At 40.7% G+C, this 25,803-nt stretch overlaps 1 protein-coding gene across 2 annotated transcripts in view; it reads left to right on the top strand.

Moving 5' to 3' along the window:
* The window catches only part of dnah1 (dynein, axonemal, heavy chain 1), a 422,195-nt gene that overhangs the window by 263,356 nt on the left and 133,036 nt on the right, over positions 1-25,803 (top strand). For both annotated transcript variants that reach the window (XM_043708503.2, XM_087994517.1), the window contains 5 exons: positions 7,687-7,822; positions 11,990-12,198; positions 17,261-17,432; positions 17,530-17,721; positions 23,588-23,698. In XM_043708503.2, the coding sequence (XP_043564438.2) occupies positions 7,687-7,822; positions 11,990-12,198; positions 17,261-17,432; positions 17,530-17,721; positions 23,588-23,698 (820 nt within the window). The remainder of the gene's footprint in view (positions 1-7,686; positions 7,823-11,989; positions 12,199-17,260; positions 17,433-17,529; positions 17,722-23,587; positions 23,699-25,803) is intronic.

Genomic DNA, 25,803 nt, shown 5'->3' on the forward strand with positions numbered 1-25,803 from the left:
AGCTTGTGAACAGTGGTGTCCCACAAGGATCAATGCTGGGTCCACTCCTTTTCAACATTTATATAAAAGCTTTGGATGTAAACATAGGAGGCATAGTTAGTAAGTTTGCAGATGAGACCAAAATTGGAGGTGTAGCGGACAGCGAAGAAGGTTACCTCAGAGTGCAATGGGATCTTGATCAGATGGGCTAATGGGCTGAGGAGTGGCAGGTGGAGTTTAATTTAGATAAATGTGAGGTGCTGCATTTTGGAAAGGCAAATCAGGACAGGATTTATACACTTAATGGTAAGGTCCTGGGAAGCATTGCTGAACAAAGAGATCTTGGAGTGCAGATTCATAGTGAAAGTGGTGCCGCCGGTAGATAGGATAGTAAAGAAGGAGTTTGGTATGCTTTCCTTTATTGGTCAGTGCATTGAGTATAGGAGTTGGGGGGTCATGTTGCGGCTGTACAGGATTTTGGTTTGACCACTTTGGGCATTCTGTCTGCACTTCTGATCTCCCTCTGATAGGAAGAATGTTGTGAAACTTGTAAAGGTTGGAGCTTTGGGAGAGGCTGAATAGGCTGGGGCTGTTTTCTACGGAGTGTCAGAAGCTCAGAGGTGACCTTTTATAAAATCATGAGGGGCATGAATATGGTAAATAGACAAAGTCTTTTCCCTGGGTTGGGGGAGTCCAGAACTAGAGGGTTTAGGGTGAGAGAGGAAAGATTTAAAAGGGACCTAAGGGTCAACTTTTTCACGCAGACAGTGGTGTGTGTATGAAATGAGCTGCCAGAGCAAGTGGTGGAGACTAGTACAATGACAACATTTAAAACTCATCTGGATGGGTGTATGAATAGGAAGGGTTTAGAGGGATATAGGCCAAGTGCTGGCAAATGGGACTAGATTAATTTAGGATATCTGTTCGGCATGGATGAGTTGGACTGAAGAGTCTGTTTCCATGCTGTACATCTCTATGACTCTATGACTATAGGTGAAGTTATACTTTTGGACTGTTCATTATTTTATACAAACTGAACAGTGACATTCTATGAAACTACAAATTTGTGATGGTTTCCAGTTATTAATTCAATTAGTTGTGAGCCTCAAGACAATAGATTCAAGTCCTGCTCAGAATCCTACAGTGTAAGGAGAGGCCATTTGACCCATCAAGTCTGCACCAATCCTCCAGACTAACCCAACCACTCTATCCCCCATTATTCTGCATTTACCATAATCATTCCACCTAGTCTGCACATCTGTAGACACTATGGGCAATTTAGTTTGGCCAACCCACCTAACTTGCACATTTTTGGACTGTGGGAGGAAACCAGAGCACCAGGTGGAATTCCACATGCACACCAGGACAACAGGCAAACCCCACACAGACAGTCACCCAAGGCTAAAATCAAACCTGTGTCCTTGGTGCTGTGAGGCAGCAGTTCAAACCACTGTGCCTCTTCAGAGATTTAAACACAGAGTCCAGGCTGATTTTGTAACGTTGTTGCACTGTTGGAGAGCCTGCCTTCCAGACGAGTGATTAAATCAAAGCCTGTCTGTTTTGGTAATGCCTTACTTCAGAGCCAAGAAGCCTGGGTTCAGGTACCACCAGTGGTGTGCAGTGGCATCTGTAAACAGGTTGATTATAAATGTAAGATGCATTTTTAACCTGAGAATCTTAAGTAAAGGAGTGACAGAAAAGAGTTGGAGAAAGTTATAAATGTAGCTTTTAAGCCAGTATCGAAACTGGATATGGAGCAAGGTAGAAATAGAACAAAAGGGATTGTCAGTGGTGGGATGGAAGGCAGTCGAAGAGTGTGGTGCTGGAAAAGCACAGCCAGACAGTCAGCATCAGAGGAGCAGGCAAGTTGACATTTCGAACATAAGCTCTTCATCAGGAATTTCTGATGAAGAGCTTATGCTCGAAACGTCAACTCTCCTGCTCCTCAGATGCTGCCTGACTGGCTGTGCTTTTCCAGCACCACACTTTTCGACTCCGATCTCTAGCATCTGCAGTCCTCACTTTCTCCATGGGATGGAAGGCAGGAGAGATTAAATAATAAAAAAGGGGATGATGGTGAAAGGCAAAGGGATGTAATAGAACAAGATACAAAGATGGGTCAAGACGAGGTGTAAGAGGGAATAGCAGAACCAGTAACAAAAGCTGTAATTTGAGGAAGTTGGGACACTGATTCCAATCTGAAATTTTTGAACCTAATACTGAGTCCAGAAGTCTGTGAAGTGCCAAGTGATAGAGTCATAGAATCATACAGCATGGAAACAGCCCTTTGGTCCAGCTTGTCCATGTGGACTAGACATCCCAATCTGACCTACTCCCATTTGGCCCATATCCTTCCAAACCCTTCCTATTCATATACCCATCCAGATGACTTTTAAATGTTGATAATTGTACCCACCTCCACCTCCTCTGGCAGCTCATTCCATATATGTACCACCCTCTGCATGAAAACGGTATCTCTCGGGTCCATTTTAAATCTTTGCCATCTCACCTTAAACCTAGTTTTGGATTCTTCCACCCTAGGAAAAATACCTTGGCTATTCACCCTACCCATGTCCCTCTTGATTTTATAAGTCTTTGTAAGATCATCCCCCACCCTCCAACACCAAGGGATAAAAAGCTCCAGTCTATTCAGTCTCTCCTTATAGTTCAAACCTTCCAGTCTCAGCAACATCCTTGTGAATCTTCTCTGCACCCTCTCAAGTTTAACAACATCCTTCCTACAGAAGGGCGACCAGAATTGTACACAGTATCCTAAGAGTGGCCTTACCAATGTGCTGTACAGCCACAACATAATGTCCCAACTCCTAATCTCAATGTTCTGACCAATGAAGAAGGGCATGTGCCCGAAACGTCGAATCTTCTGTTCCCTAGATGCTGCCTGACCTGCTGTGCTGTTCCAGCAATAAAGTTTCAGCTTTGATCTCCAGCGTCTGCAGACCTCACTTTCTCCTCTGACCAATGAAGTCAAGCAAGCCAAATGCCTTCTTCACCACCCTGTCTTACTGCAACTCCATTTTCAAGGAACTATACACCTACAACCCTAAGTCTCTTAGTTCAGCAAAACGTCCCATTGCCCAATTATTAACAGAATAAGTCCTGCCCTGGTTTGCCTTATCAAAATGTGACACCACTCATTTATCTAAATTAAACTCCATCTGGCACTCCTAGGCCCATTGGCCCATCTGATTAAAGTCCCATTGTACACTGAGATAACCTTCTTAACTGTCCACTACGCCATCTATTTTGGTATAATCTGCAAACTTACTCACTGTACCTCTTCTATTCACATCCAAATCATCTATATAAACGACAAAATGCAGCGCACCGATCTTTGTAGCATACCACTGGTCACAGGCCTCCAGTCCAAAATGCAATCCTCTACCACCACACTCTGTCTCCTACCCTCAAGATAACTTTGTATCCAATTAGCTAGCTCCCCTAATTCTATGTGATCTAACCTTACTAACCAGTCTACCATTCCAGAATGCTGAATGCTTTGTTGAGTGCTTTGCTGAAGTCCATACAGACAACATCTACCACTCTGCTTTCATTGATTTTCTTTATCGCCTCTTCAAAAACTCAATTTTGCAGGCATAAAGCCATGGTTACTATCCCTATTCAGTCCTTGCCTTTCTAAATGCATGTAAATGTCCGGCAGAATCTCCTCCAACAATTTACCCACCATTGTGTAAGACTTACCAGTCTATAGTTTCCTTACTTTTCCTTCCCTCTTTTCTTAAATAATAGTACTACATTAGCCAACCTCCAGTTTTCCAGCAACTCACCCGTGGCTGTCAATGTTACAAATATCTCAGCCAGTCAAAACATGAGATACTGTTGCTTAAGTTTATATTAAGTGTCACGGTGTAGGAAGCTGAGTAAAGAGAGGCTAAAGTGGGAGTGAAGCAGAAAATTATAATGACTAATGATTAAAAGCTCAGAGTCATAACTAGAAACTGAATGGGGATATTCTGCTAACTAGTAACCTAAACTATGTTGGCAACCCTAGCATACAGCAAGCATATAACAAATATTGTGTACTAAATTGAAGAAGTTCAAGCAAATTGGTGTTTCACCTAGAAGAAGTGTTTAGGTTGCAGGATAGTGAGAAGGGAGGATTAAAAGGATAATTGTATGCAAATTTGCATTGCACATTGCTGTGTAAAGAGAATTGGCTATAGAGATGATAGAGAATGGATCGGGATGTTGTGGTTGTACCAGCCCCTTTGGAATGCTGGAAGGTGAAGATACCATAAGATGTATTTGATTGTGGCATCATGTTGAAGGTACTTGTTGGAGGTTAATGTGTTCAGTATAAAAGCTAGTAAGATGTAACATGAGAACGTTACGATGCTAGAAGAATAGGGGAGGGATAAAAGCAGAAATGAAGTGAAGATTGTGTTGTGATCTGGCAAGGATGCCTGAGACAAAGGAACATGTGATGATTGTTTGTTAATCAAGGGACAGTTGGGTGAGTATTTGACTAGGTGTATTTTAAATGGGGAACGAGTGGATCTTGGAAAGAAGCAAGCTGTGCTAAGACATAGGAGGCCACATAGAGAGATGGTGGGAAATTATTCTTCTTATCCCATCAGCTATACGTGATGATTTCACAATTTCACTTGTACCTCCTCTAAAACCCTCTTTTTTATTTATTTACTATCTCATTACCATTTTCTTTTGCCGAACACTATCATTGATTTTGTCTGACTTCCACTTTATCATAACCTTCCTTTTGTTCTATCCTAAACTTGTCACATCCCTTGAGGTGAAAGATGAAATACAATAAAGTAATGTAAATATTTAATAATTAAATTAGTAGGTAGTTTAAATATGTATTATAAACTGCATTATATTCAAAAGCATTCCTATCCATGAAAAAAACCCATTCAAAATATTAAAATCCCTTCAAATACTTAATCCTTTATAAAAACAAGCAGAATTGTATTTATAACCATACATTCAAGACTGCCACCTTAGAGGTCAACGTTTATTGATAACTTATTTCCACTGATATCATTCAAAACTCAATTACAAATGAGAGTCGGCTGAATATACAATTGTACTCCTCGTTAACTGCAGGTTTCACTGTTGTGTAATTAGAACAAGCATATGCTTTCATTATAGCCTAAAGCTATTTTTAAATCCTCTCTTTTACTGTTTATCATTTTCTATTTTACTATAATCCCTTTCATGGACTATTGAGCCATCAGATTTGTTTCTCTTGCAGAGTTAGACAAAAACACCAGAGCGACAAAGGTAGCTCCGTAATGAAAGGATCCTATTACACTGCTAGCATTGTAGCTTTTTTGTAAATATTTTTTATTGAGAAAAAAAAATTAAGTTTTTATAAAATGACAAAACCACTACAAAATAGTGTAACAACTTTAAATGTAATAACAATAATAGGAAACAAACTATGACTCTACTCTACAAACTACCGAAATGTAAGGGAAAAAACAAAAAAAACCTATTAAAAACTACAATTCAATAAATAAGGAAGAAAGAAGAAAAATAAATAAACAAACAAAATAAAATTAGACCAAGTTATACAAAGGTAACTTAAATTATATTAAATTAAATTATTTACTAAACTCAACGCAATTTCACCGAAGCTCCCGACCACTGGGGGCATTCGTAAGCAAACCCGCATTTGTTCAGGATTCTTCCCCCCAGGGGCCTGCGGACCACCAGACATAGCCCTCACGGCTACACAAAGCTCTGATCAGTATAGCCGATAAATCTGCATTAATATAATTCAAGTATGGCCGCCATTTTCTGCACAAAATGAAAGAATATTAAACAATTTCTTCACATGCATGCCCAAAGAGGGGAGATCTGGAAGACCTAAAGGGAGGGATACCGGATCCAACTTAACCTCAATTCCCAAGACCTCTCCCAAAACACTTAATATGGTATCCCAATACCTGCAAAGCTTGTGGCATGACCACAATCAATGAGTAAGAGTACCAATATCTATTTTACACTTGCGGCACATTGGGGAAACTCCTGTCTTGAATTTCGCAAGCTGTTCTGGTGCCAATTGAGCCCTGTGAAGTACTTTCAATTGGATATCCTGGGTCCTATTGCAAATCAAAATTTTCCTAATGTTTTCCCAAATATCGTCCCACATCTCTGATGAGATTTCTACCCCCAATTCTTGAGTCCAGGTTCTGCATAACTGCTCAATGTCCTTCGAGACATTACTTCCTAACAAGTGATAGGCAGTGTTAACCAAGAGGGCGCCCGTAGACCAGAGCACTCTCCTTTCCATATCTAACTTATAGGGAACTAACCATCAATGTAGTATTGTTTTGCATAAAGTCTCTAACCTGGAAGTAATGAAAGAAGTCTCTCCTCGGAGCTCAAATTTCTGACGCAGCTGCTCGAAGGACATCATGACTTCCCATCAAATAAATCTCCCAAACAGGAGATTCCTCTAGATTCCCAGAGCTTAAAGCCAGAGTTCTTCATCCCTGGCCGGAATCCCAACATTCCCACAATGGGAGTGAAGGGGGAAGTTCTTTGTAAATTGCCCTCACCCTACCACATCATTCTCCATGATTTGACTGTGTTTAGGATAATCGGGTTTCTGCAGTAGTCCATAACAGTTCTCATTTTGTCCATAAACAACAAATTAATGAGAAGGTGTTTTGTCTGGGAGGTCTCAATGTCCAACAAGATTGATCGCGGGTCCTGGCAGGCCCATTCAGCTACATAGGATAGTAAAGAACTCAATTGGTATTTCTTAAACTCTGGGAAATCCAGACCTCCCCTCTCCTGCAGAATCTGCAATTTATCCAATTTAATAAGAGGCCACCTATGATGCCAGATGAAAGATCCAAGCCTACTGTAAAGCCTCCATTGTGCTTGCCTTGGCAGCATCAAAGGGAGTATTCGCATCAAGGGATGAACTCAGACTTCTGCAGTTTCCTCATTTCCCCTTCCCCCACCTTGTCTCAGTCCCAACCCTCGAACTCAGCACCACCTTCCTAACCTGCAATCTTCTTCCTGACCTCTCCGCCCCCACCCCCACTCTGGCCTATCACCCTCACCTTAACCTCCTTCCACCTATCGCATTTCCAACGCCCCTCCCCCAAGTCCCTCCTCCCTACCTTTTATCTTAGTTTGCTTGGCACACTTTCCTCATTCCTGAAGAAGGGCTCATGCCCGAAATGTCGATTCTCCTGCTCCTTGGATGCTGCCTGACCTGCTGCGCTTTTCCAGCAACACATTTTCAGCTCTGATCTCCAGCATCTGCAGTCCTCAATTTCTCTTAGCACAACATTGATAATGTTCCTTTAATTTTCTTGAAAATGTATGGAATTTTTTTCTGAGGCAGAAGTATGTAAACTCAAATATCACATAAGGGACTTTTGAAAATTTAGGAATGCCTACAAACTACTTAGCCAGAGCTTATACATGCAATATAACTTGGATTATGCTGTGACATCTCTATGGATGGTGTTAGCCAATGTCAAGTCTGCATTAAGCAGGATATTTGTCTCTCAGATTACTTAACCTGTTACTCTGTGTATTTATCATTATATATGTCCTCTCACTGAATCTATCTGAAGGTTAAACCTTTTGAATCTAATTGAAAGCAAAATGGTGTGACTGCCAAGATGAGAATTTTAAAAATCTTGTTATTCAGTAATTTTTAAAAGTATCCATTTTTTCTTACAGGGCTGAATTTGAATGTTTTCAAATTGAACTTGCTAAAAATTACGGCACAGTAGAATGGAGAGAAGATATCAAAGGGATCCTGATGAAAGCAGGAATACACTATCAACAGCTCACCTTTCTTTTTGTAGACACACAGGTATCTCTCTCCAACAGCTGTATTTACTGACCCTGCAACTTTGCACAGTGTACTCCCCACATATACTGTTGTTATTCCCTTCCACCACTGCACTGCCCTGTTTGTTTCTTTTTCCTGCCTTTGCTCTCTGCCTCCCTCATTGTCTGCTATCTGCCATTGCACCCTCCTCTCTTCTACTTCTCAATTCTTCCTTCACCTGTCTCTTATACTCAAATATCTTTCCATTATCTTCATCAGTTATGCCCTTCTCATTGTCCATCTACATTTAAATAAGATTAAAGCCCATGGTTTTAGGGGCAAGATACTGGCATGGGTAGAGGATTGGCTAACTGGCAGAAGGCAGAGATGCCAGTTGATGACTTTTGGAATTCCAGTAGGGATCTGTGTTAGGACCACAACTATTCAAGTTATATATTAATGATCTGAACGAAGGACAGGGCATTATTGCTACGTTTGCAGATGACACAAAGGTGGGTGGAGGGACAGGTCTTGTTGAGGAAGTGGGGAGGCAATGGAAGGACTTGAACAGGCTGGGAGAGTGGACAAAGTGTGACAGATAGATTACAATATGGGAAAGAGTGAAGTGATACACTTTGGTAGGAAGAGTAGCGATGTAGATTATTTTCTAAATGGGGAAAGGCTTTAGAAATCTGAACACAAAGGGCTTTGAGAGTTCATAGTTCTCTTAAAGTTAACATGCAAGTCCAGTTGGCAGTTGGTGAGGCAAATGCTACGTTAGCATTCATTTAGACTACAGATGTACGATGGAGGCTGTATAAGGCATTTGGAATATAGTGATCAGTTTTTTGCCCTGTATTGAAGGAAGGATGTGCTGATGTTGGAGGGAGGTTTACAAGAATGGTTCTAGAGGTGAAGGGTTTGTTATGTGAGGAATGGTTGAGGATTCTGATTCTGAACTCAATAGAGTTTAGAGGACGAGGAGGGGATTTGCCTGAAACTTACAGAAGACTGAGACGCCTAGAAGATGCACATGCAGAAGATGTTTCACTAATTGGAAAGACTTGGATCCAAGGGTGCAGCCTTAGATTGATGGAATGACTCTGGAACTCGGATGAGAATGAATTTCTTCGGTCAGAGGGTGATTAATCTGTGGAACTCATTACTGCAGAGGGCTGTAGAAACCAATGCAACAAAAAGTGACACTCTTGCTCATGTTCGTTTCTCAGGCTAAGGCTTGACTAATCAGAGTCAACCTGCCTTGTTTAAAATTTAAACAAAACCCGGCAGTTGACTGTTATCATCAATTCTACATTGCAGCATCTGTAGTAACCAAAGCCTAATCCACACTCTCCTTGTATAGTATAAATGTTGCCTTCCCTTCACTTCGGTATTTTCCTGATGAGTTCAAGATGAAAATTTTTAATAAAATATGTCTTTTTGTCAGCAGTACTCAGGTTTTGCACTACCAAAAGTGTATTTATAATAAATAAAATTGTAGACAGAATTCTCCCAAACAGCAGTTTTCCTTGAATAATTGGCTGTGACAAACATTTAATTAATCAACATTATTGCCTAGAAAGATGGTTTTATTCTTGTAGGCAAAAGTGAGGACTGCAGATGCTTGAAACCAGAGTTTAGATCAGAGTGGTACTGGAAAAGCATAGCAGGTCAGGCAGCATCTGGGAAGTAGGAAAATCGATGTTTCAGGCAAAAGCCCTGCATCAGGAATAGAGGCAGGGAGCCTTGGGGGTGGAGAGATAAGTGGGGGGTGGGGGTGGGGCTGTGGAGAAGATAGCAAAGAGTACAATAGGTGAATGGGGGTGGGGTTAGAGGTGATAGGTCAGAGAGGAGGGTGGAGCGGATAGGTGGGAAGGGAGATTGGCAGGTAGGACAGCTCATGAGGATGGTGCTGAGCTGGAAGTTTGAAAGTGGGGTAAGGTGGGGGGAGGGGATATGAGGAAACTGGTGAAGTCCACATTGATTCCTGAAGAAGGGCTTATGCCCGAAACGTCGATTCTCCTGTTCCCTGGATGCTGCCTGACCTGCTGCGCTTTTCCAGCAACACATTTTCAGCTCCACATTGATACCCTGGGGTTGAAGTGTTCCGAGGTGGAAGATGAGGCGTTCTTCCTCCAGGCATCGGGTGGTGAGGGAGTGGCTGTGGAGGAGGCCCAGGACCTACATATCCTTGGCAGAGTGGGAGGGGAAGTTGAAATGTTGGACCACGGAACGGTGGGATTGATTGGTGCGGGTGTCCCAGAGATGTTCCCTAAAGCACTCTGCAAGGAGGCGTCCAGTCTCCCCAGTGTAGAGGAGACCACATTGGGAGCAACGGATACAATAAATGATATTAGTGGATGTGGAAGGCTCCTTTGGGGCCTTGGATGGAGGTGAGGGGGGAGGTGTGGCTGCAAGTTTTTCAATTCCTGCGGTGGCAGGGAAAGGTGCCAGGACGGATTGTTGGGTTGTTCGGGGGAGTGGACCTGACCAGGTAGTCACAGAGGGAACGGTCTTTGTGGAAAGTGGAAAGGGGTGGGGAGGGAAATATATCCCTGGTGGTGGGGTCCATTTGGAGCTGGCGGAAATGTCAGCGGATGATGTGGTTTATGTGAAGGTTGGTAAGGTGGAAGGTGAAGACCAGGGGGGTTCTGTCCTTGTTATGGTTGGAGGGGTGGGGTTTGAGTACGGAGGTGCGGGATGTGGATGAGATGCGTTTGAGGGCATCTTCAAGCACTTGGGAAGGGAAATTGCAGTCTCTAAAGAAGGAGGCCATCGGGTGTGTTCTGTGGTGGAACTGGTCCTCCTCAGAGCAGATACAGTGGAGGCGGAGGAATTGGGAATACAGGATGGCATTTTTGCAGGAGGTGGGGTGGGAAGAGGTGTAATCCAGGTAACTGTGGGAATCGGTGTGTTTGTAAAAAACATCAGTGTCATGTCGGTTGTCATTAATGGAAATGGAGAGGCCCAGGAAGGGGAAGGAGGTCTTAGAGATGGTCCAGGTGAATTTAAGGTCGGGGTGGAATATGTTGGTGAAGCTGATGAACTGCTCAACCTCTTCGCGGGAGTGCCGATGCAGTCATCAATGTAGCAGAGGAAGCTGTGGGATGGTGCCGGTATAACTACGGAAGATGGACTGTTCTACGTAGCCAACAAAGGGACAGGCATAGCTGGGGCCCATACGAGTACCCACAACTACCCCTTTGGTCTGGAGGAAGTGGGAGGATTCGAACAAGAAATTGTTTAGGGTGAGGACCAGTTCAGCCAAATGAATGAGTGTGTCAGTGGAAGGGTACTGTTGTGGACGTCAGGAGAGGAAGAAACGGAGGGCTTGGAGGCCCTGATCATGGCAGATGGAGGTGTAGAGGGATTGGGTGTCCATGGTGAGGATGAGGTGTTGGGGGCCGGGGAAACAGAAGTCTTGGAGAAGGTGGAGGGTGTGGGTGGTACCTTGAACATATGTGGGGAGTTCCTGGACTAGAGGGGATAGGACAGTATCAAGATAGGTGGAGATGAGTTCGGTGGGGCAGGAGCATGCTGAGACAATGGGTCGGCCAGGGTGGTCAGGCTTGTGGATCTTGGGAAGGAGGTAGAATCGGGCAGTGAAGGATTCCCGGACTACGAGATTGGAAGTTGTGGGTGGGAGATCTCCTGAGGTGATGATGTTCTGTATGATCTGGGAGATGATGGTTTCGTGATGGGGGTGGGGTCATGGTTGAGGGGGCGGTAGGAGGAGGTGTCTTCGAGTTGGCATCTGGCTTCAGCGGTGTAGAGGTCAGTGTGCCAGACTACCCCTGCACCCCCTTTGTTTTTGTGTGTGTATTTCAACTCACCAATGGCACAAGTTACAAGCATTGGTAAGCAAAAATTGCAAACAGTCATTTCGAGGCTAGTATTTGTAAATTATCTTTGTATGGCTTCTTACCTTCTGGTTCCAAATGTATCCAAAATGTTAACGTATTTTTGACAGCTTTATCTTAGGGATATATGTTGAGCTTATGTTGAATTTCTCCAAAGAGAATCATTGATAAAACAGAAAGGACAAGTACAGAATTTTAGAATTTTAAGGATTCACACAATTAGCAACTCATTTCCACCCTTGATTAATAATTCAAGACAGGTGGATTTAATAGTCAGAACTGTTAACATTATTTTAAAACAACTTTTGATAGGCAACTTAAAGTCGACTTTTGTCATTGTTTTTCTCAGATCAAAGATGAGTCATTTTTAGAGGACGTAAACAACATTTTGAATTCAGGAGATGTTCCAAATTTATACAGCTTTGATGAGCAAGAGGAAATCTTCAATGCAATGAAACCAGTAGTTCAGGATCTAGGACAGCAGCCAACCAAGGCCAATATGATGGCTGCATACACAAAACGTGTACGCAATAATATTCATACTGTGCTGTGCATGAGGTAAGTTTTCCTGCTGATACCTACCAAACCAGATTGTTCCCATCATTAAGTTTCAAAAATGCCTGCACTGAGTGACAATCAAGACCATTCCTCCTGATTAACGAAGTTAGCGGACAGGCAGATAGTTCTGAGGAGGTAGGGAGGCTCCTCGGATGCTGCCTGAACTGCTGTGCTCTTCCAGCACCACTAATCCAGAATACAGAAAGATTTAGACAGTTTAGGAGAATGGTCCAAGAAATGGCTGATAAAATTCAATGTGAGCAAATGTGAGGTCATGCACTTTGGAAGAAAGGATTCAGGAATGGACTATTTTATAAACAGTGAGAAAATTCATAAAGCCAAAGTACAAAGGGATCTCGGAGTGCTAGTACAGGATTCTGTAAAGGTTGACTTGCAGGTTGAGTCCATGGTTAAGAAAGCAAATGTAATGTTGCCATTTATCTCAAGAGGGTTGGAATGTAAAAGCAGTGATGTGGTACTGAGACTTTATAAAACTCTGGTTAGGCCCCATTTAGAATACTGTATCCAGTTTTGGGCCCCACTCCTCAGGAAGGATGTACTGGCACTGGAGCATGTCCAGCGGAGATTCACATGGATGATCTCTAGAATGGTAGGCCTAACATACGATAAATGGCTGAGGATCCTGGGATTGTATTCATTCGGATTTCAGAAGGTTGAGGGGAGATCTAATAGAAACTTACAAGATAATGCATGACTTAAAAAGGTTGAACGCTGGGAAATTGTTTCCGTCAGGCGGGGATACTAACACTCATGGGCATAGTCTTAGAATTAGAGGGGGTCAACTTAGAATGGAAATGAGGACACATTTCTTCAGCCAGAGAGTGGTGGACCTGTGGAATTCATTGCCATGGAATGCAGTGGAGGCCGGGACATTAACTGTCTTCAAGGCAGAGATTGATAAATTCTTGATCTCGTAAGGAATAAGCTGACGGGGAGAGTGTGGGTAAGTGGCGTTGAAATGCCCATCAGCCATGATTGAATGGTGGAGTGGACTCGATGGGCCAAATGGCCTTACTTCCACTCCTATTTCTTATGGTCTTAACCCTTCATATTCTTCTTCCCGTTGTTGTGTCAAGCTCTACACATACAGTTTCCCAGCAGAAAGCAAGCTGTTTCTTCAAAGGGAATGTTGATAGATTTTGATCAGTACAGGGGAACCTTGATTATCTGAATTTTGATTATCTGAATTTTGGATTATCTGGCAAGATCACAAGGTCCCGATGCTTGGTTAAACTATGTTATCTGGTGTTCAATTATCCGAAATTCAATTAACTGAATGAAATACTGCCAGCCCATGTCCTTCAGATAATCAAGGTTCCTCTGTAGATAGTTTTTATCCTGCTGTCCAGTGAAGAAGTTGCTATCTCAGCTGAAAGATAGTGTTGGGTGGGGTGAAAGTGACATGACATCTACTGATGTAATTTGTTCAAAGGGATACTCCTCACTTATGAGCTCAGTAAGCAACTTTGAGTATCTAATATCGTGCAGAAAAAGGACAAAAAAGTCAAGCTTTTCACTTCAGTGATGTAACTAAGTCCAAAGTTAATATTGTGAGAATGTTCTGATTATAAACCAGTAAAACCAGCCTTTTCATCAAGCTCTCAGCTAATCAAGGACCAGATTGTATGAATGTTTGAATCCTTATCAAAAGAAACGTGAGAGGCAAATCTAAAAACAGACAATAAAATGAATATTTTAAACTATATGTTGAATAAAATCGAGGAAACAACAAAATACAAAATAATAATTTATAAAATGAAACTGTAAAATTGGAAAACTGAAGTTAAGGAAGGCAAATAGGATGGTGATGAAGGAAAAAAGACAGCAAAAATAAAGGCAACATCAGCATTAAATGACCATCTGAAAAATTACAGAATAAACAGCAATTAGCTATTATTTTTCTTGAGGGAAATCAAACTGAGCAGATGTTTGAAGAGGGTATTTGAGTGAAGTCAATCAAACCATTTTTAAAGTGATTCTATTGAAAATAGTGTGAAATATGATGAGGGTAAAGATTCTGGAATGAATTTATAAAATACAGGATGCTGCTTCAATTAAAACTGCCCTCAATTAAATCAAACAAATACATTGTGTTCATTCAGCAATATTACCAGCATAAGTTCAAGGCCAAAATATTGAAAGTGTTCAAACAAAACTTTTTAACATTCAGTTTAGCAAAGAAGTAATAATATTACAACAATGAAATTACCTCTGACATTCAAATAGAATAATTACTGAAGAAATTTTAAGGTGGCAGAGCGGAACTGAATTTTTAGAAAATAAAACTGGTTGGCCCAAGGTTAAGAAAGCAATCCTTGCAGCTGTCTGCTTTAATTCCATTGGGCCCCAAAATTTGTCAGAATATCCCAACCATTTGATTGGTATTGGCCAGAACTGAGGACTCTGAGCTCCAGATTACCTTGCACACAGTGTCAGGGCCAATGTCTATTCTCTAACAATCAGCAATGCCCAGAGTTGTTTGCACTATGGAATAGTTGCATACAGGTAAGATCATAGTAATCCAAAACTTAGACATATGCTGCAGAAATACGAATTCAAATTCTACTATGGCTGCTAAGGAATTTGAACCCAATACAATTGATTAACTAGTTATAAAAAGCTAGGCTCAGTTTGATAACCATGAATCCAGATTGTAGTAAAATCCTGCCTAGTTCAATAAAGTCCTTTCAAGGAAGGACATCCCATTTCCACATCAAATCCAATAAAGCAGGCAGCAAGATGTTATAAGATTTTGGAGGAAATGCTCTTGAGTGTGCTCTACATCGATATTGAATTCCACGAAGTTCTATTATATCAGGTCACACAAAGGAACATCCTGCTGATTATCACCAACTGTCTCCCTGAACTGATAATTCAGCCTTCCTTGAGGTTGGATACCACATGAAAGAAGCACTGAGGATAGCAAAGGCACATAATTAACTGTATGGAGAACTTCAATACCCATCGCCAAGAGTTGCTTGGTAGTACATTTACTAGCCACCTGGCCAAGTCCTGAAGAACATATCTGCCAAGTGACTCCTCACCAGTCTACCTGTCACAGATGTATTTATCCATGACAATTGTGGTAAAAGTGACCACCAGAAAGTTTTTATGAAAATGAAAAGTCCCATTTTCACACGGAGGTCTCAATCAATTACTAAATAAGGTTGATTCAGAACAGACCTAGTAGCACAAAATTGCACCTCAATGGGGGATTGTGAGGCACTAGAAGCAACAGAATTGTTCTCCACCACAATCATTAATCTTATTGCCCTGCATATTCCTTGCTCCCTTAGTGCCATCAAACCAGGAAACTAACACAGGTTTCAATAGCTAGCTGAGGAGAACATTCCTGCAGGAGTGCTAGAAGTAGTAAGTGTAGACCTAGCGGAGCTACAAAACATTAACACATGTGGAATTTAGTCAGGCCATTTTTGGAATATTGCATGCAATTTTGGTCTCCTTCCTAGTGGAAGGATGTTGTGAAACTTGAAAGGGTTCGGAAAAGATTTACAAGGATATTGCCAGGGGTGGAGGTTTTGAGCTATAGGGAGAAGCTGCATAGGCTGGGACTATTTTCCCTGGAGCGTTGGAGGCTGAGGGGTGACCCCATAGAAGTTTATAAAATTATGAAGGGCATGGATAGGATAAGTAGACAAGGTGGGGTGTGGGATTCCAGTGCTAGAGAGCATAGGTTTATGGTGAGAGAGGAAAGATATAAAAGAGACCTAAGGGGCAACCTTTTCACAGAGAATGATGTGTGTATGGAATGAGCTGCCAGAGGAAGTGGTGGAAGCTGCTACAATTACAGTATTTAAAAGGCATGTGTCTGGGTATATGAATAAGAAGGGTTTAGAGGGATATGGGCCGGCAAATGGGACTAGATTATGTTAGGTTATCTGGTCAACATGGAAGAGTTTGACCGAAGGGTCTGTTTCAATGCTGTACATCTCTATGACTCTATGTTTGTTTAACAGCAGAAGCAGCTTGTTATAGAAGAGCTAAGTGATCCCAAAATTAAAAAAAATCTGATCATTACTCTGCAGTCCTGCAACATCTAGTTATGAGTGGTGGTTGACAATTGAACAACTAAATGAAGGAAGAAATTCCATGAATATTCTCCTTATTAATGGCAGAACCCAGCAAGTTAGTGCAAAAGGCAAAATTAAAGCACTTGCAATCATCTTCAGACAGACGTGTTGATTAGAAGATTCATTTTTACCTCTTCTTGAGGTCCCTGACATGACAGATCAAGGCTGCAAAGGAACTAGCCACACCCAAAGTCAAACTGTTTCAGTATAAGGTCAACACTTGCATCTAATTGACAAAGTTCAAAATTGTCCACAAAATGCAGGGCAAATCCAAACCAAACAATTACTATGCCAATCAATATCACCAATATTCTGCTCACTTATGCTCAATTTAAGTTTTGCTGGGATGAATCAAAGACTTGGTCGAAACATGAACCAAAGACCTCAATTCGAAAAGTGAGATGAGAGTAACTGCCCAAGGCATCATAGAACCAGAAAAACAGCACAGACAGAGACAACCTAGCACAGATATCTGGAATGGCTGAATAAACTAACCGCGCATTCAAATGCCACTTGCCAGCACCTGCAGTCTTGCAGGATACAGCTTTTCAACTTATTTTAAAAAATCCATGTCTTTTTTTAAATAAGTTGAAGGTTTCTCTCTCATTATTTTGTTCTTTTTATTCTTTCATGGGATGTGAGATGAGCTGTCTTTGAGAAGGTGGCAGTGAACTACGTCTTGAACCATTGCAATCCCTTTGGTGTAGGTGCACCTAAGAATGTTTCTCTGTCAAGCAGTATTAAGTTGTGGTTGAGTTTTACCTCTGTAAGTATTGACGTTAAGCTAAGTTAGAAAACAAGAAGGTTTTCAAAGTTGCCTATCAAATCTACAATTTGGTTAAATCACACTCCATGATTGTTAATTAACTAAACACTGCATGACTAAAGGTTACTTGTGATATTTTCGTGAGTAATTCTCATCAGAATCTGCTATGTTTTCATGCCCCCAGTCCAATTGGAGAAGTATTCAGGGCTCGTCTGCGCCAGTTCCCATCTCTTGTGAATTGTTGTACCATTGATTGGTTTAATGAATGGCCAACTGAAGCACTTATGTCTGTTGCTAATACTTACCTAGGAGAGCTGCCAGAGCTAGAATCCAGGCCAGATGTCATGACTGCATTGGTGAGACTTCAATTGCTTGGATTTTAAAAATAATATTCTACAATTTCTTGTTAAAATCTGCATGAAAAACTGAGCTTTCTTCATTTCTTCCCTGAAGGTTAAGATGTGTGTGTCTATTCATCAAACAGTTGCAAAGAAATCCTTGCAGTATCGGGCTGAGCTTTCCAGATACAACTACATCACACCCAAGAGCTATCTGGACTTGCTTAGCCTCTTCTCTGTGCTGATCGGTATAAAGATACAAATGCTAAGAACGGACAGAAACAGGATGAAAGGTGGTCTGGACAAGGTGGTACCCCGAATGAGTTACATTCTGTTATGTTAAATATGTTATATTAAAATTCTGATCACTGCTGGTTGGTTTTGGTACTTTTAGATTCCCAAAGAACAGCAGGTTTGAGGCTTGTTTCATCATTTCTCTAAGTTGGCTCTTCACAGCAGGTTGGTAGTAAGCATGCTTGTGTGTTCGGACCCTTGTGTGTGTGTTCGGAACTGCATAATTAAGTCTAGTTTGGATAGACTGAGTTCTGTAGGGGTTCTTTATTCTGTTCTTTGTGTTTCATTTTGTAATTTTGTGAATAAATTTTTGTCTGTTTTAAAACCTGGTAGACAACCTAGCTAACTCACTGTGGGTAATTTTCACTGTACAATTACTGAAAGAAATTGCAAAATTATGGTCTGGGCTGCCTGCTTAAGAATGTTTTGAGTGGTGTGTCCTAGTCCATAACAAGTGTCATCTGAAAACTTAGCGACAGTACATTCATTTCTTTCTTCCTAGTCATTAATATATATTGTAAACATTTTCAGCCTCAGCACTGATCCCTGTAGAACTCCTCTGGTCTGAGGTTGCCAACATAAAAATATCTTCTTATCCCCACTGGCTGTTTCCTACCCATGAACCAATTCTCTATGCATGCCAACCTACTACGTCTAACACTGTGGGCTCTTAACTTATGAGTTAACATTTTTTGAAGTCCTTGATGAATATCTTCTGAAAGTCCAAATAAAACATATCTGGTTCCATTCTATCCACTCTAGTTATGATTTCCTCAAAAAAACTCTAATAAGTTACTCAGACATGATTTCCCTTTCATAAAGCCATGCTGAATCTGCTTGATTAGCTTATGATTTTCAAAATTTTCTGCTTCCTTCATAATTGATTCCAATGCTTTTGCATTAATAGATGTTAGGCTAATACATCAATGGTTACCTACCTTTTGCTTCCCTCTCTATTTGAATAGGGTGTCACATCAGCAGTTTTATAATTCTCTGGTACCTCTCCAATGATTTTTAGAAAACTATAACCAATACATCCAATATCTCAATAGCTACCTCTTTTAGGATCCTAGGGTGCAAGTCATCAGGGCCAGGAGCTCATCTGCCTTTAGCTTCATTAGTTTGTCCAATATACTGTACTACTGCACCAGTGATGGTGATGGTACTTAATACTTCCTCTGCATTCTTTCATATTAATGGTATGTTCAAAGTATTTTTCACTGTGAAGACTAATGTGAAATACCTGTTTAACTCCTCTGCTATTTCTTTGTTCCCCAAAACTGTCTCCCCAGCTTCATTTTCTAAGTGGCCTATGTCCATTTTGACCTCTCCTTTCCATTTTACATATTTAAAGAAGCTCTTTTCAGTTTTTTATATTCCTCACTAGTTTGTCCAATAGTTTATTTTCCTTGTGGTCATTTTTTATCCTTTGCTAGATTCTGAATTTATCCTGGGCTCTACGGCTATCACTAACTTTTGCATCCTGGTATGAGTTTCTTTCAACTTAAGACTTTCCTTCGCTTCCTTGAATAACCAAGATTGGTTTATCCCTCTTTTAGAATCTTTCCTCCTTATTTTTGCTGTGAGCCATGAATTCCTTAAATGTCTACCACTGTTTGCTTACTTTCATTCCTGCTAATCTATCTGCCCACTTCACTTCAGCTAACTCTATCCTTGTTTCATTGTAACTCCCTTTATTTAAGTTGAACACAATTATTTCCAACCCAAGTTTCTCACTCTTGAATTAAATATTCAATTCTATCATGATCAGGTATACCCTAGAATTCTATGGGAACCTAGGGAAGTGATTGCTGGGCCTCTTGCTGAGATATTTGTATCATCGATAGTCACAGGTGAGGAGCCAGAAGACTGGAGGTTGGCTAATGTGGTGCCACTATTTAAGAAAGGTGGTAAGGACAAGCCAGGGAACTATAGACTGGTAATCCTGATGTCGGTGGTGGGCAGGTTGTTGGAAGGAATCCTGAGGGACAGGATGTACATGTATTTGGAAAGGCAAGACTTTTAGGGATATTCAGCATGGCTTTGTGCATGGGAAATCATGTTTCACAAACTTGATTGAGTTTTTGGAAGAAGTAACAAAGAGGATTGATGAGGGCAGAGCGGTAGATGTGATCTATATAGACTTCAGTAAGGCGTTCGACTAGGTTTCCCATGGGAGACTGGTTAGCAAGGTTAGATCTCATGGAATGCAGGGAGAACCAGCCATTTGGATACAGAACTGGCTCAAAGGTAGAAGACAAAGGATGGTGGTGGAGGGTTGTTTTTCAGACTGGAGGCCTGTGACCAGTGGAGTGCCACAAGGATCGGTGCTGGGTTCACTACTTTTCATTTTATAAAAATGATTTGGATATGAGCATGAGGTATAGTTAGTAAGTTTGCAGATGACACCAAAATTGGAGGTATAGTAGAGAGTGAAGAATTTTACCTCAAATTACAAAGGGATCTTTGATCAGATGGGCCAATGGCCTGATGAGTGTCAGATGGAGTTTAATTTAGATAAATGTGAGGTGCTGCATTTTGGGAAAGCAAATCTTAACAGGACTTACGGTAAGGTCCTAGGGAGTGTTGCTGAACAAAGAGACCTTGGAGTGCAGGTTCACAGCTCCTTGAAAGAAGAGTTGCAGGTAGACAGAATGTGAAGAATGCTTTTGGTAGCTTTCTTTTATTAGTCAGAATATTGAGTACAGGAGTTGGGAAGTCATGTTGCGGCTGTACAGGACATTGATTAGACTTTTGGAATATTTCATGCAATTCTGGTCTACTTTCAATAGGAAGGATGTTGTGAAACTTGAAAGGGTTCAGAAAAGATTTATAAGAATGTTGCCAGGGTTGGAAGATTTGAGCTTTATAGGGAGAGGTTGAATGGGCTAGCACTGTTTCCCTGGAGCATCAGAGGCTGAGAGATGATCTCATTGAGGTTTATAAAATCATGAGGCGCATGGATAGAGTAAATAGACAAGGTCTTTTCCCTGGGGTGGGAAACTCCAGAACTAGAGGGCATAGGTTTAGGATGAGAGAGGAACGATATAAAAGAGACCTAAGGGGCAACTTTTTCACACAGAGGGTGATGCGTGTGTGGAATGGGCTGCCAGAGGATGTGGTGGAGGCTGGTACAATTACAACATTTAAAAGGCATTTGGATGGGTATACGAATAGGAAGGGTTTCGAGGGATATGGGCCGGGTGCTGGCAGGTGGGACGAGATTGGGTTGGGTTATCTGGTTGGCATGGACGAGTTGTACCGAAGGATCTGTTTCTGTGCTGTTCATCTCTATGACTATATGACTCTATGTTGTGGTCACTACTTCATAGGGGATTTTTTTATGGAGGTAAATTATTAAACCTGCCTCATTACCCATTAGCAGATCCAAAGTAGCCTGATTCCTAGTTAGCTCCATGACATGTTGCTGTAAGAAACTATCCCCATTGCACTCTATGAATTAACACAAACAAAAACAGAATTTGCTGGGGAAACTCAGCAGTTCTAGTAGCATCTAGGGACAGAAAGCAGCACCTCTTCTTTAGAACTGAACCCGAAATGTTAACTTTCCTTTTTCTCAACAGATGCTTTCAGAACTGTTCAATTTTCCTAGCAATTTCTGATTTTGTTTCTGATTTCTAGCATCTGCAGTTCTTTTTGTTTTGCTTAATATTTCTCCATGAATTAGTTGTCATTGTTACCCTTTCTAATTGAATTAACCCAATCTACATGAATACTTAAGTCACCCATAATTATTACTCTGTTCTTTTTGTGTGCTCCTATAGTTTGTTGATTTATAGCCTATCCTACAGAGTGCTACTGTTTGGGGGTCTATACAATATTACCATCAATGTCTTCTTATTTCTGTCCAAATGCACTCTACATCAACCAAGCCTAGGTCATCTCCCACAATTTTTCCATCGCTCCTATGTCTTTGAAAGGTCAAATATCCCTGCATGTTAAGTTCACATTTTTGATCTCTGTGTAATCATTTTCCGTAACTTGGACCATCAGTTTGTCTAACTTATTCCAAATACTTCAAGTATCAAGATATTTGTTCTATTATTGTGTTTCCCTGTACTTTTATGGTTCCTTGGTACAATGTTAAATTCTGTTCCTTCTTTCAATTTTCTATAACAACCAACCCTATCACTAACCTGCAATCTTACCTTCTTTCATTAAATTTAATAATTTTTCTGTGCAACTGAACACTCACACCCCTGAAAATACTTAGCTTAAAAGTTCTACCATCAGTGAGAACTCTGCATGATTCAGGTGTAACCTATCCCATTGGAACAGCTTCCTCCTTCCTTAGTACTAGTGCCAATGTACCATGAATTCAAAACAAAAATAAAAATTACTGCAAAAGTTCAACAGGTCTAGAAAGATCTGCTGAGAGAAATCAGAGTTAACGTTTCAGGTCAAGTGACCCGAAATGTTAACTCTGATTTCTCTCCGCAGATGTTTCTAGACCTGTTGAACTTTTGCAGTAATTTCTGATTTTGTTTCTGATTTACAGAATCCACAGTTCTTTCAGCCCCATGAACTTGAACCCATTTCTCCCGCACCAGTTTTTGAGCCATGTGTTTTACCTCTTTAATATTGTAGATTCTCTGCCAATTAGTTCGTGGCTCATGTAGTAATCTGGAAATCTTTACCTTTTGATTCTGCTTTGTAATTTAGCCCCTAGCTGCTCATACTCCCACAATGGGATTCAACAGCTCCTATATCATGCAACATATCACCTTACCCTGCATCTCATATGTTTCTCGTATTAACCTTCAATCTGAAAGCAACCTATAATAGATAGTCAAGTTAGCCGCTATTACTAACCAATGAATGTACGTTTTCCTGTGACGTCACTCTTTGTTTTGTGCCAGATCCCTGATCCTTATAAAGACTTTACAAACTATCTACCAAAACGCACCTCTTACCTTCTGCACCAAATTGTTAATCTGCCTCTAAAGCCCCCGAACTATACACTAACTTAGCTATATCTCACACCAGATGTGATCTCTCCATCCTGATGATGCAAAGCTTGCTGATCCTTGTAATTATGTGTCTCTAATGGTTATAAGATTATACACATTAACCTTTTGGTGCTCTTAGTTAATTTATTCTGTCAAATGCTTTATGTGTTCAAGTAAAAACTCATTAACTCTATGTTTTTACCACTATTTCCACTTTTGATCCTATTTACTGCTGTTTTTCTATATTTGTACACTCTGCCATTCCTTTCTCACTCCGTGTTCATTATCCATATAGCTTCCCTGTATTAATTCCATATCCTGTTGTTTTGTAAGACTACATTTCCCTCTCCCGACCTCTCCTCTCCTCTAATTAGTTTAAAGCCATTTAATTCACAAGGATCCTGACACACCAGAACAACTCCCTTCTGCTGCAGTACTGGTGCCAGTGCCCCATGAACTGAAGTCCATCCCAATTTGGTTGTACTGAACTCAAATATTGCTGAAAAAAATCACATTGATCAAAGCATTTGTCTTGCACTCATAAAATATTTCACAAATGTAAATTCATGGGTGAACGAACATTTATACTGCATGAGAGGAGAATGCTGATTACTTGCCAAGAGGATTCTGATTGGTGGAGACATTGCCGTGCAGTCACTGTAATTGGTGGTTTACCCATTGAATTTGTGTTCTTGCAAAATGGCCTGATGAGTACAAGATGAAAAACACCAACAAAGTGTATCTATCTTTTAGAAATACTCGAGGTTTGTGGCTACTTCATTGTTAAGTAAAATTGCTCATTTCAACACTAAAGCATTCAACATAGTAACAGCTCATGCTGATACATTTCTAGATCTAAATGTCATTCAGTGAAAGTTTTACTGAATCTTTCCTTTTTTTGTGCTGTAGCTTCTGCGCACTGCAGAGGATGTGGCTAAAATGCAGGAAGAGTTGGAATCCATGAGACCCCTTCTAGAAGAGGCAGCCCAAGATACTATAACAACAATGGAAAAAATAAAGGTGGAGTACATTTAATATGTTGGTGGATATGCTCTAAAGTTGTATCAGAAATTTACTGTATTGCAGAAAAATATCCTTTGCTGACAAGGGTTGTATTTCCAAAAAGGTTAATATAAATGAATGCAAAAGTGACAGGCAGCTAAAGGCCTGTTGTTCTATTGATCCTGCCCCACAGTATTATGTCTGAAGGATTATGATGAAACATTTTCCTGTAGCCATATAATAATCCCTGGGATAAGGAAGAAGCCCTAGGACCAATAAAGGAAGCATACCTGGAAAATTGCTCTCAACCTCCACAGGTAATCACCACCAGCTGAGGAAACGAAAGACACCAATTGCTCTTTACAAAGTCATTTTCAACTGATGTGATATTTATTTAAACACCAGTTGATTCATAATCTTGATTGCATAAAATCTTTTTGCGTATTCTGCATTTCCAGAATTTTTCCTAACATATGTAGTTTTGTTTTATTTTTCATCTGACTGGTAGTATTATAGCAGGCAGCCCTCTGTTTGAATAACAGTCAGCCCAAAACTCTGTTTGGACAGTGCAGTAAACCAGTATAGAAGAGTTAAAAATCACACAACACCAGGTTATGGTCCAACAGGTTTAATTGGAAGCACACGAGCTTTCGGAGTGCCGCTACTTCATCAGGTGGTTGTGAAGGAGTGGTGCTCCAAAAGCTTGTGTGCTTCCAATTAAACCTGTTGGACTATAACCTGGTGTTGTGTGACTTTTAACTTTGTACACCCCAGTCCAACACCAGCGTCTCCACATCAAGTATACAAGAGTTAAGTGAATAGTTTGGTTATTGTTTGATGGAGTGTAAGTAATGTGCCTACAATCAGCAGAGTGAATTGCATATATGCAGCCTGCAATGAAATTAATATGGTTAACAGTTAAATAATTTAATATTGGGAATAAGAACATAAAAGGCACAGTTTGTCCCACAGTGGAACCAAAACTCGGAGGAAAATGGAAGTTTCCATTTTCACCATACGTAGTTCGTTTTGATTTTAGGAGAACTTTAATCCTGTGACCACGGCTCCTACCACCATCCCGGGAGAGTTTGGGGAATAATCAAAAACTAAGTTGCCTTTTTCTTATCCAACAACAAATCTTATGATCCATCATTCTTGTCCTCAATGATTTATGTTTGATCCTGGTTCTCCAAAAATTAAAATTTAAAGCTCATCCTTAAGTTTATATCCCCTCATATCTTACCCATCCTATATCTGTAACTTTTCCAAGGCCAGAACCCTCAGGGATCTCTTTGTTCTTTCAAATTATGTCTGTTGTGCAATCTTCCTAATTTTTATCACAATTGACATTCAATCATACCTTCCTCTTGTTCTGTGAGAGATTAATGCAAGTCCACCTCTTTTCCAGCTTTTAGTTATCCCCTATTTGTAGTTCTTTGGATTGGTAATACTTTCCTCTAATAAAAGATGTATGTTATATAAAGTCACTATAGTCTCACTCTCTCATTAGATAGACATAACTGATCGTGATTCTAACCACCAAACCTCAGACAAGAGCCAAGGTTGAGGAGGTAGGACATCCATGGTGGTGTCAGCAAGTACAGGAATTAAATCTGCGCAGTTGATAGCATGCTGCATTACGAACCAGCCATTCAGCCAACTGAGCTAACCAACTGCTAATATGTATATGGTGTCACAGGAATCACTATAAACAAAGTATAAACCTATCCACTTAGGAAAATATTGACCTGGATTTTCTGATGATCAGATAGTGGTTTCTGTAGTGTTGGTGGGAAATGCACATTGGGAACTGTGGAATCACAGACATAACATGGCCAGGGAAATCAAAGATTTTCTTGTACAATCCCTCTGCACCTCTATTTCAAATAGAGTACTTGGAGTATTCATTGCAATTTAGTAGCTAGTTACCCAGGGAAAGTTAGGCAATTAAAGATGTAATCTGACTCCTGGATAACTGTTAAACTGACACTGCCAGTTACTACACACTACCACTCAGCTACACCTCCCCGACTCCTTACACCCCACATTCCCTCAGGACCTGATACTGTTTCTCTATAAACTCCATAATAGTGATCAAAGCCAAATAATCAAATGGATATGCC

This window comes from Chiloscyllium plagiosum, unplaced genomic scaffold (assembly GCF_037043375.1).
Source record: "Chiloscyllium plagiosum isolate Xiang-an unplaced genomic scaffold, Cpla_swu_hap1 HiC_scaffold_14, whole genome shotgun sequence".
Classification (NCBI taxonomy): Eukaryota; Metazoa; Chordata; class Chondrichthyes; order Orectolobiformes; family Hemiscylliidae; genus Chiloscyllium; species Chiloscyllium plagiosum.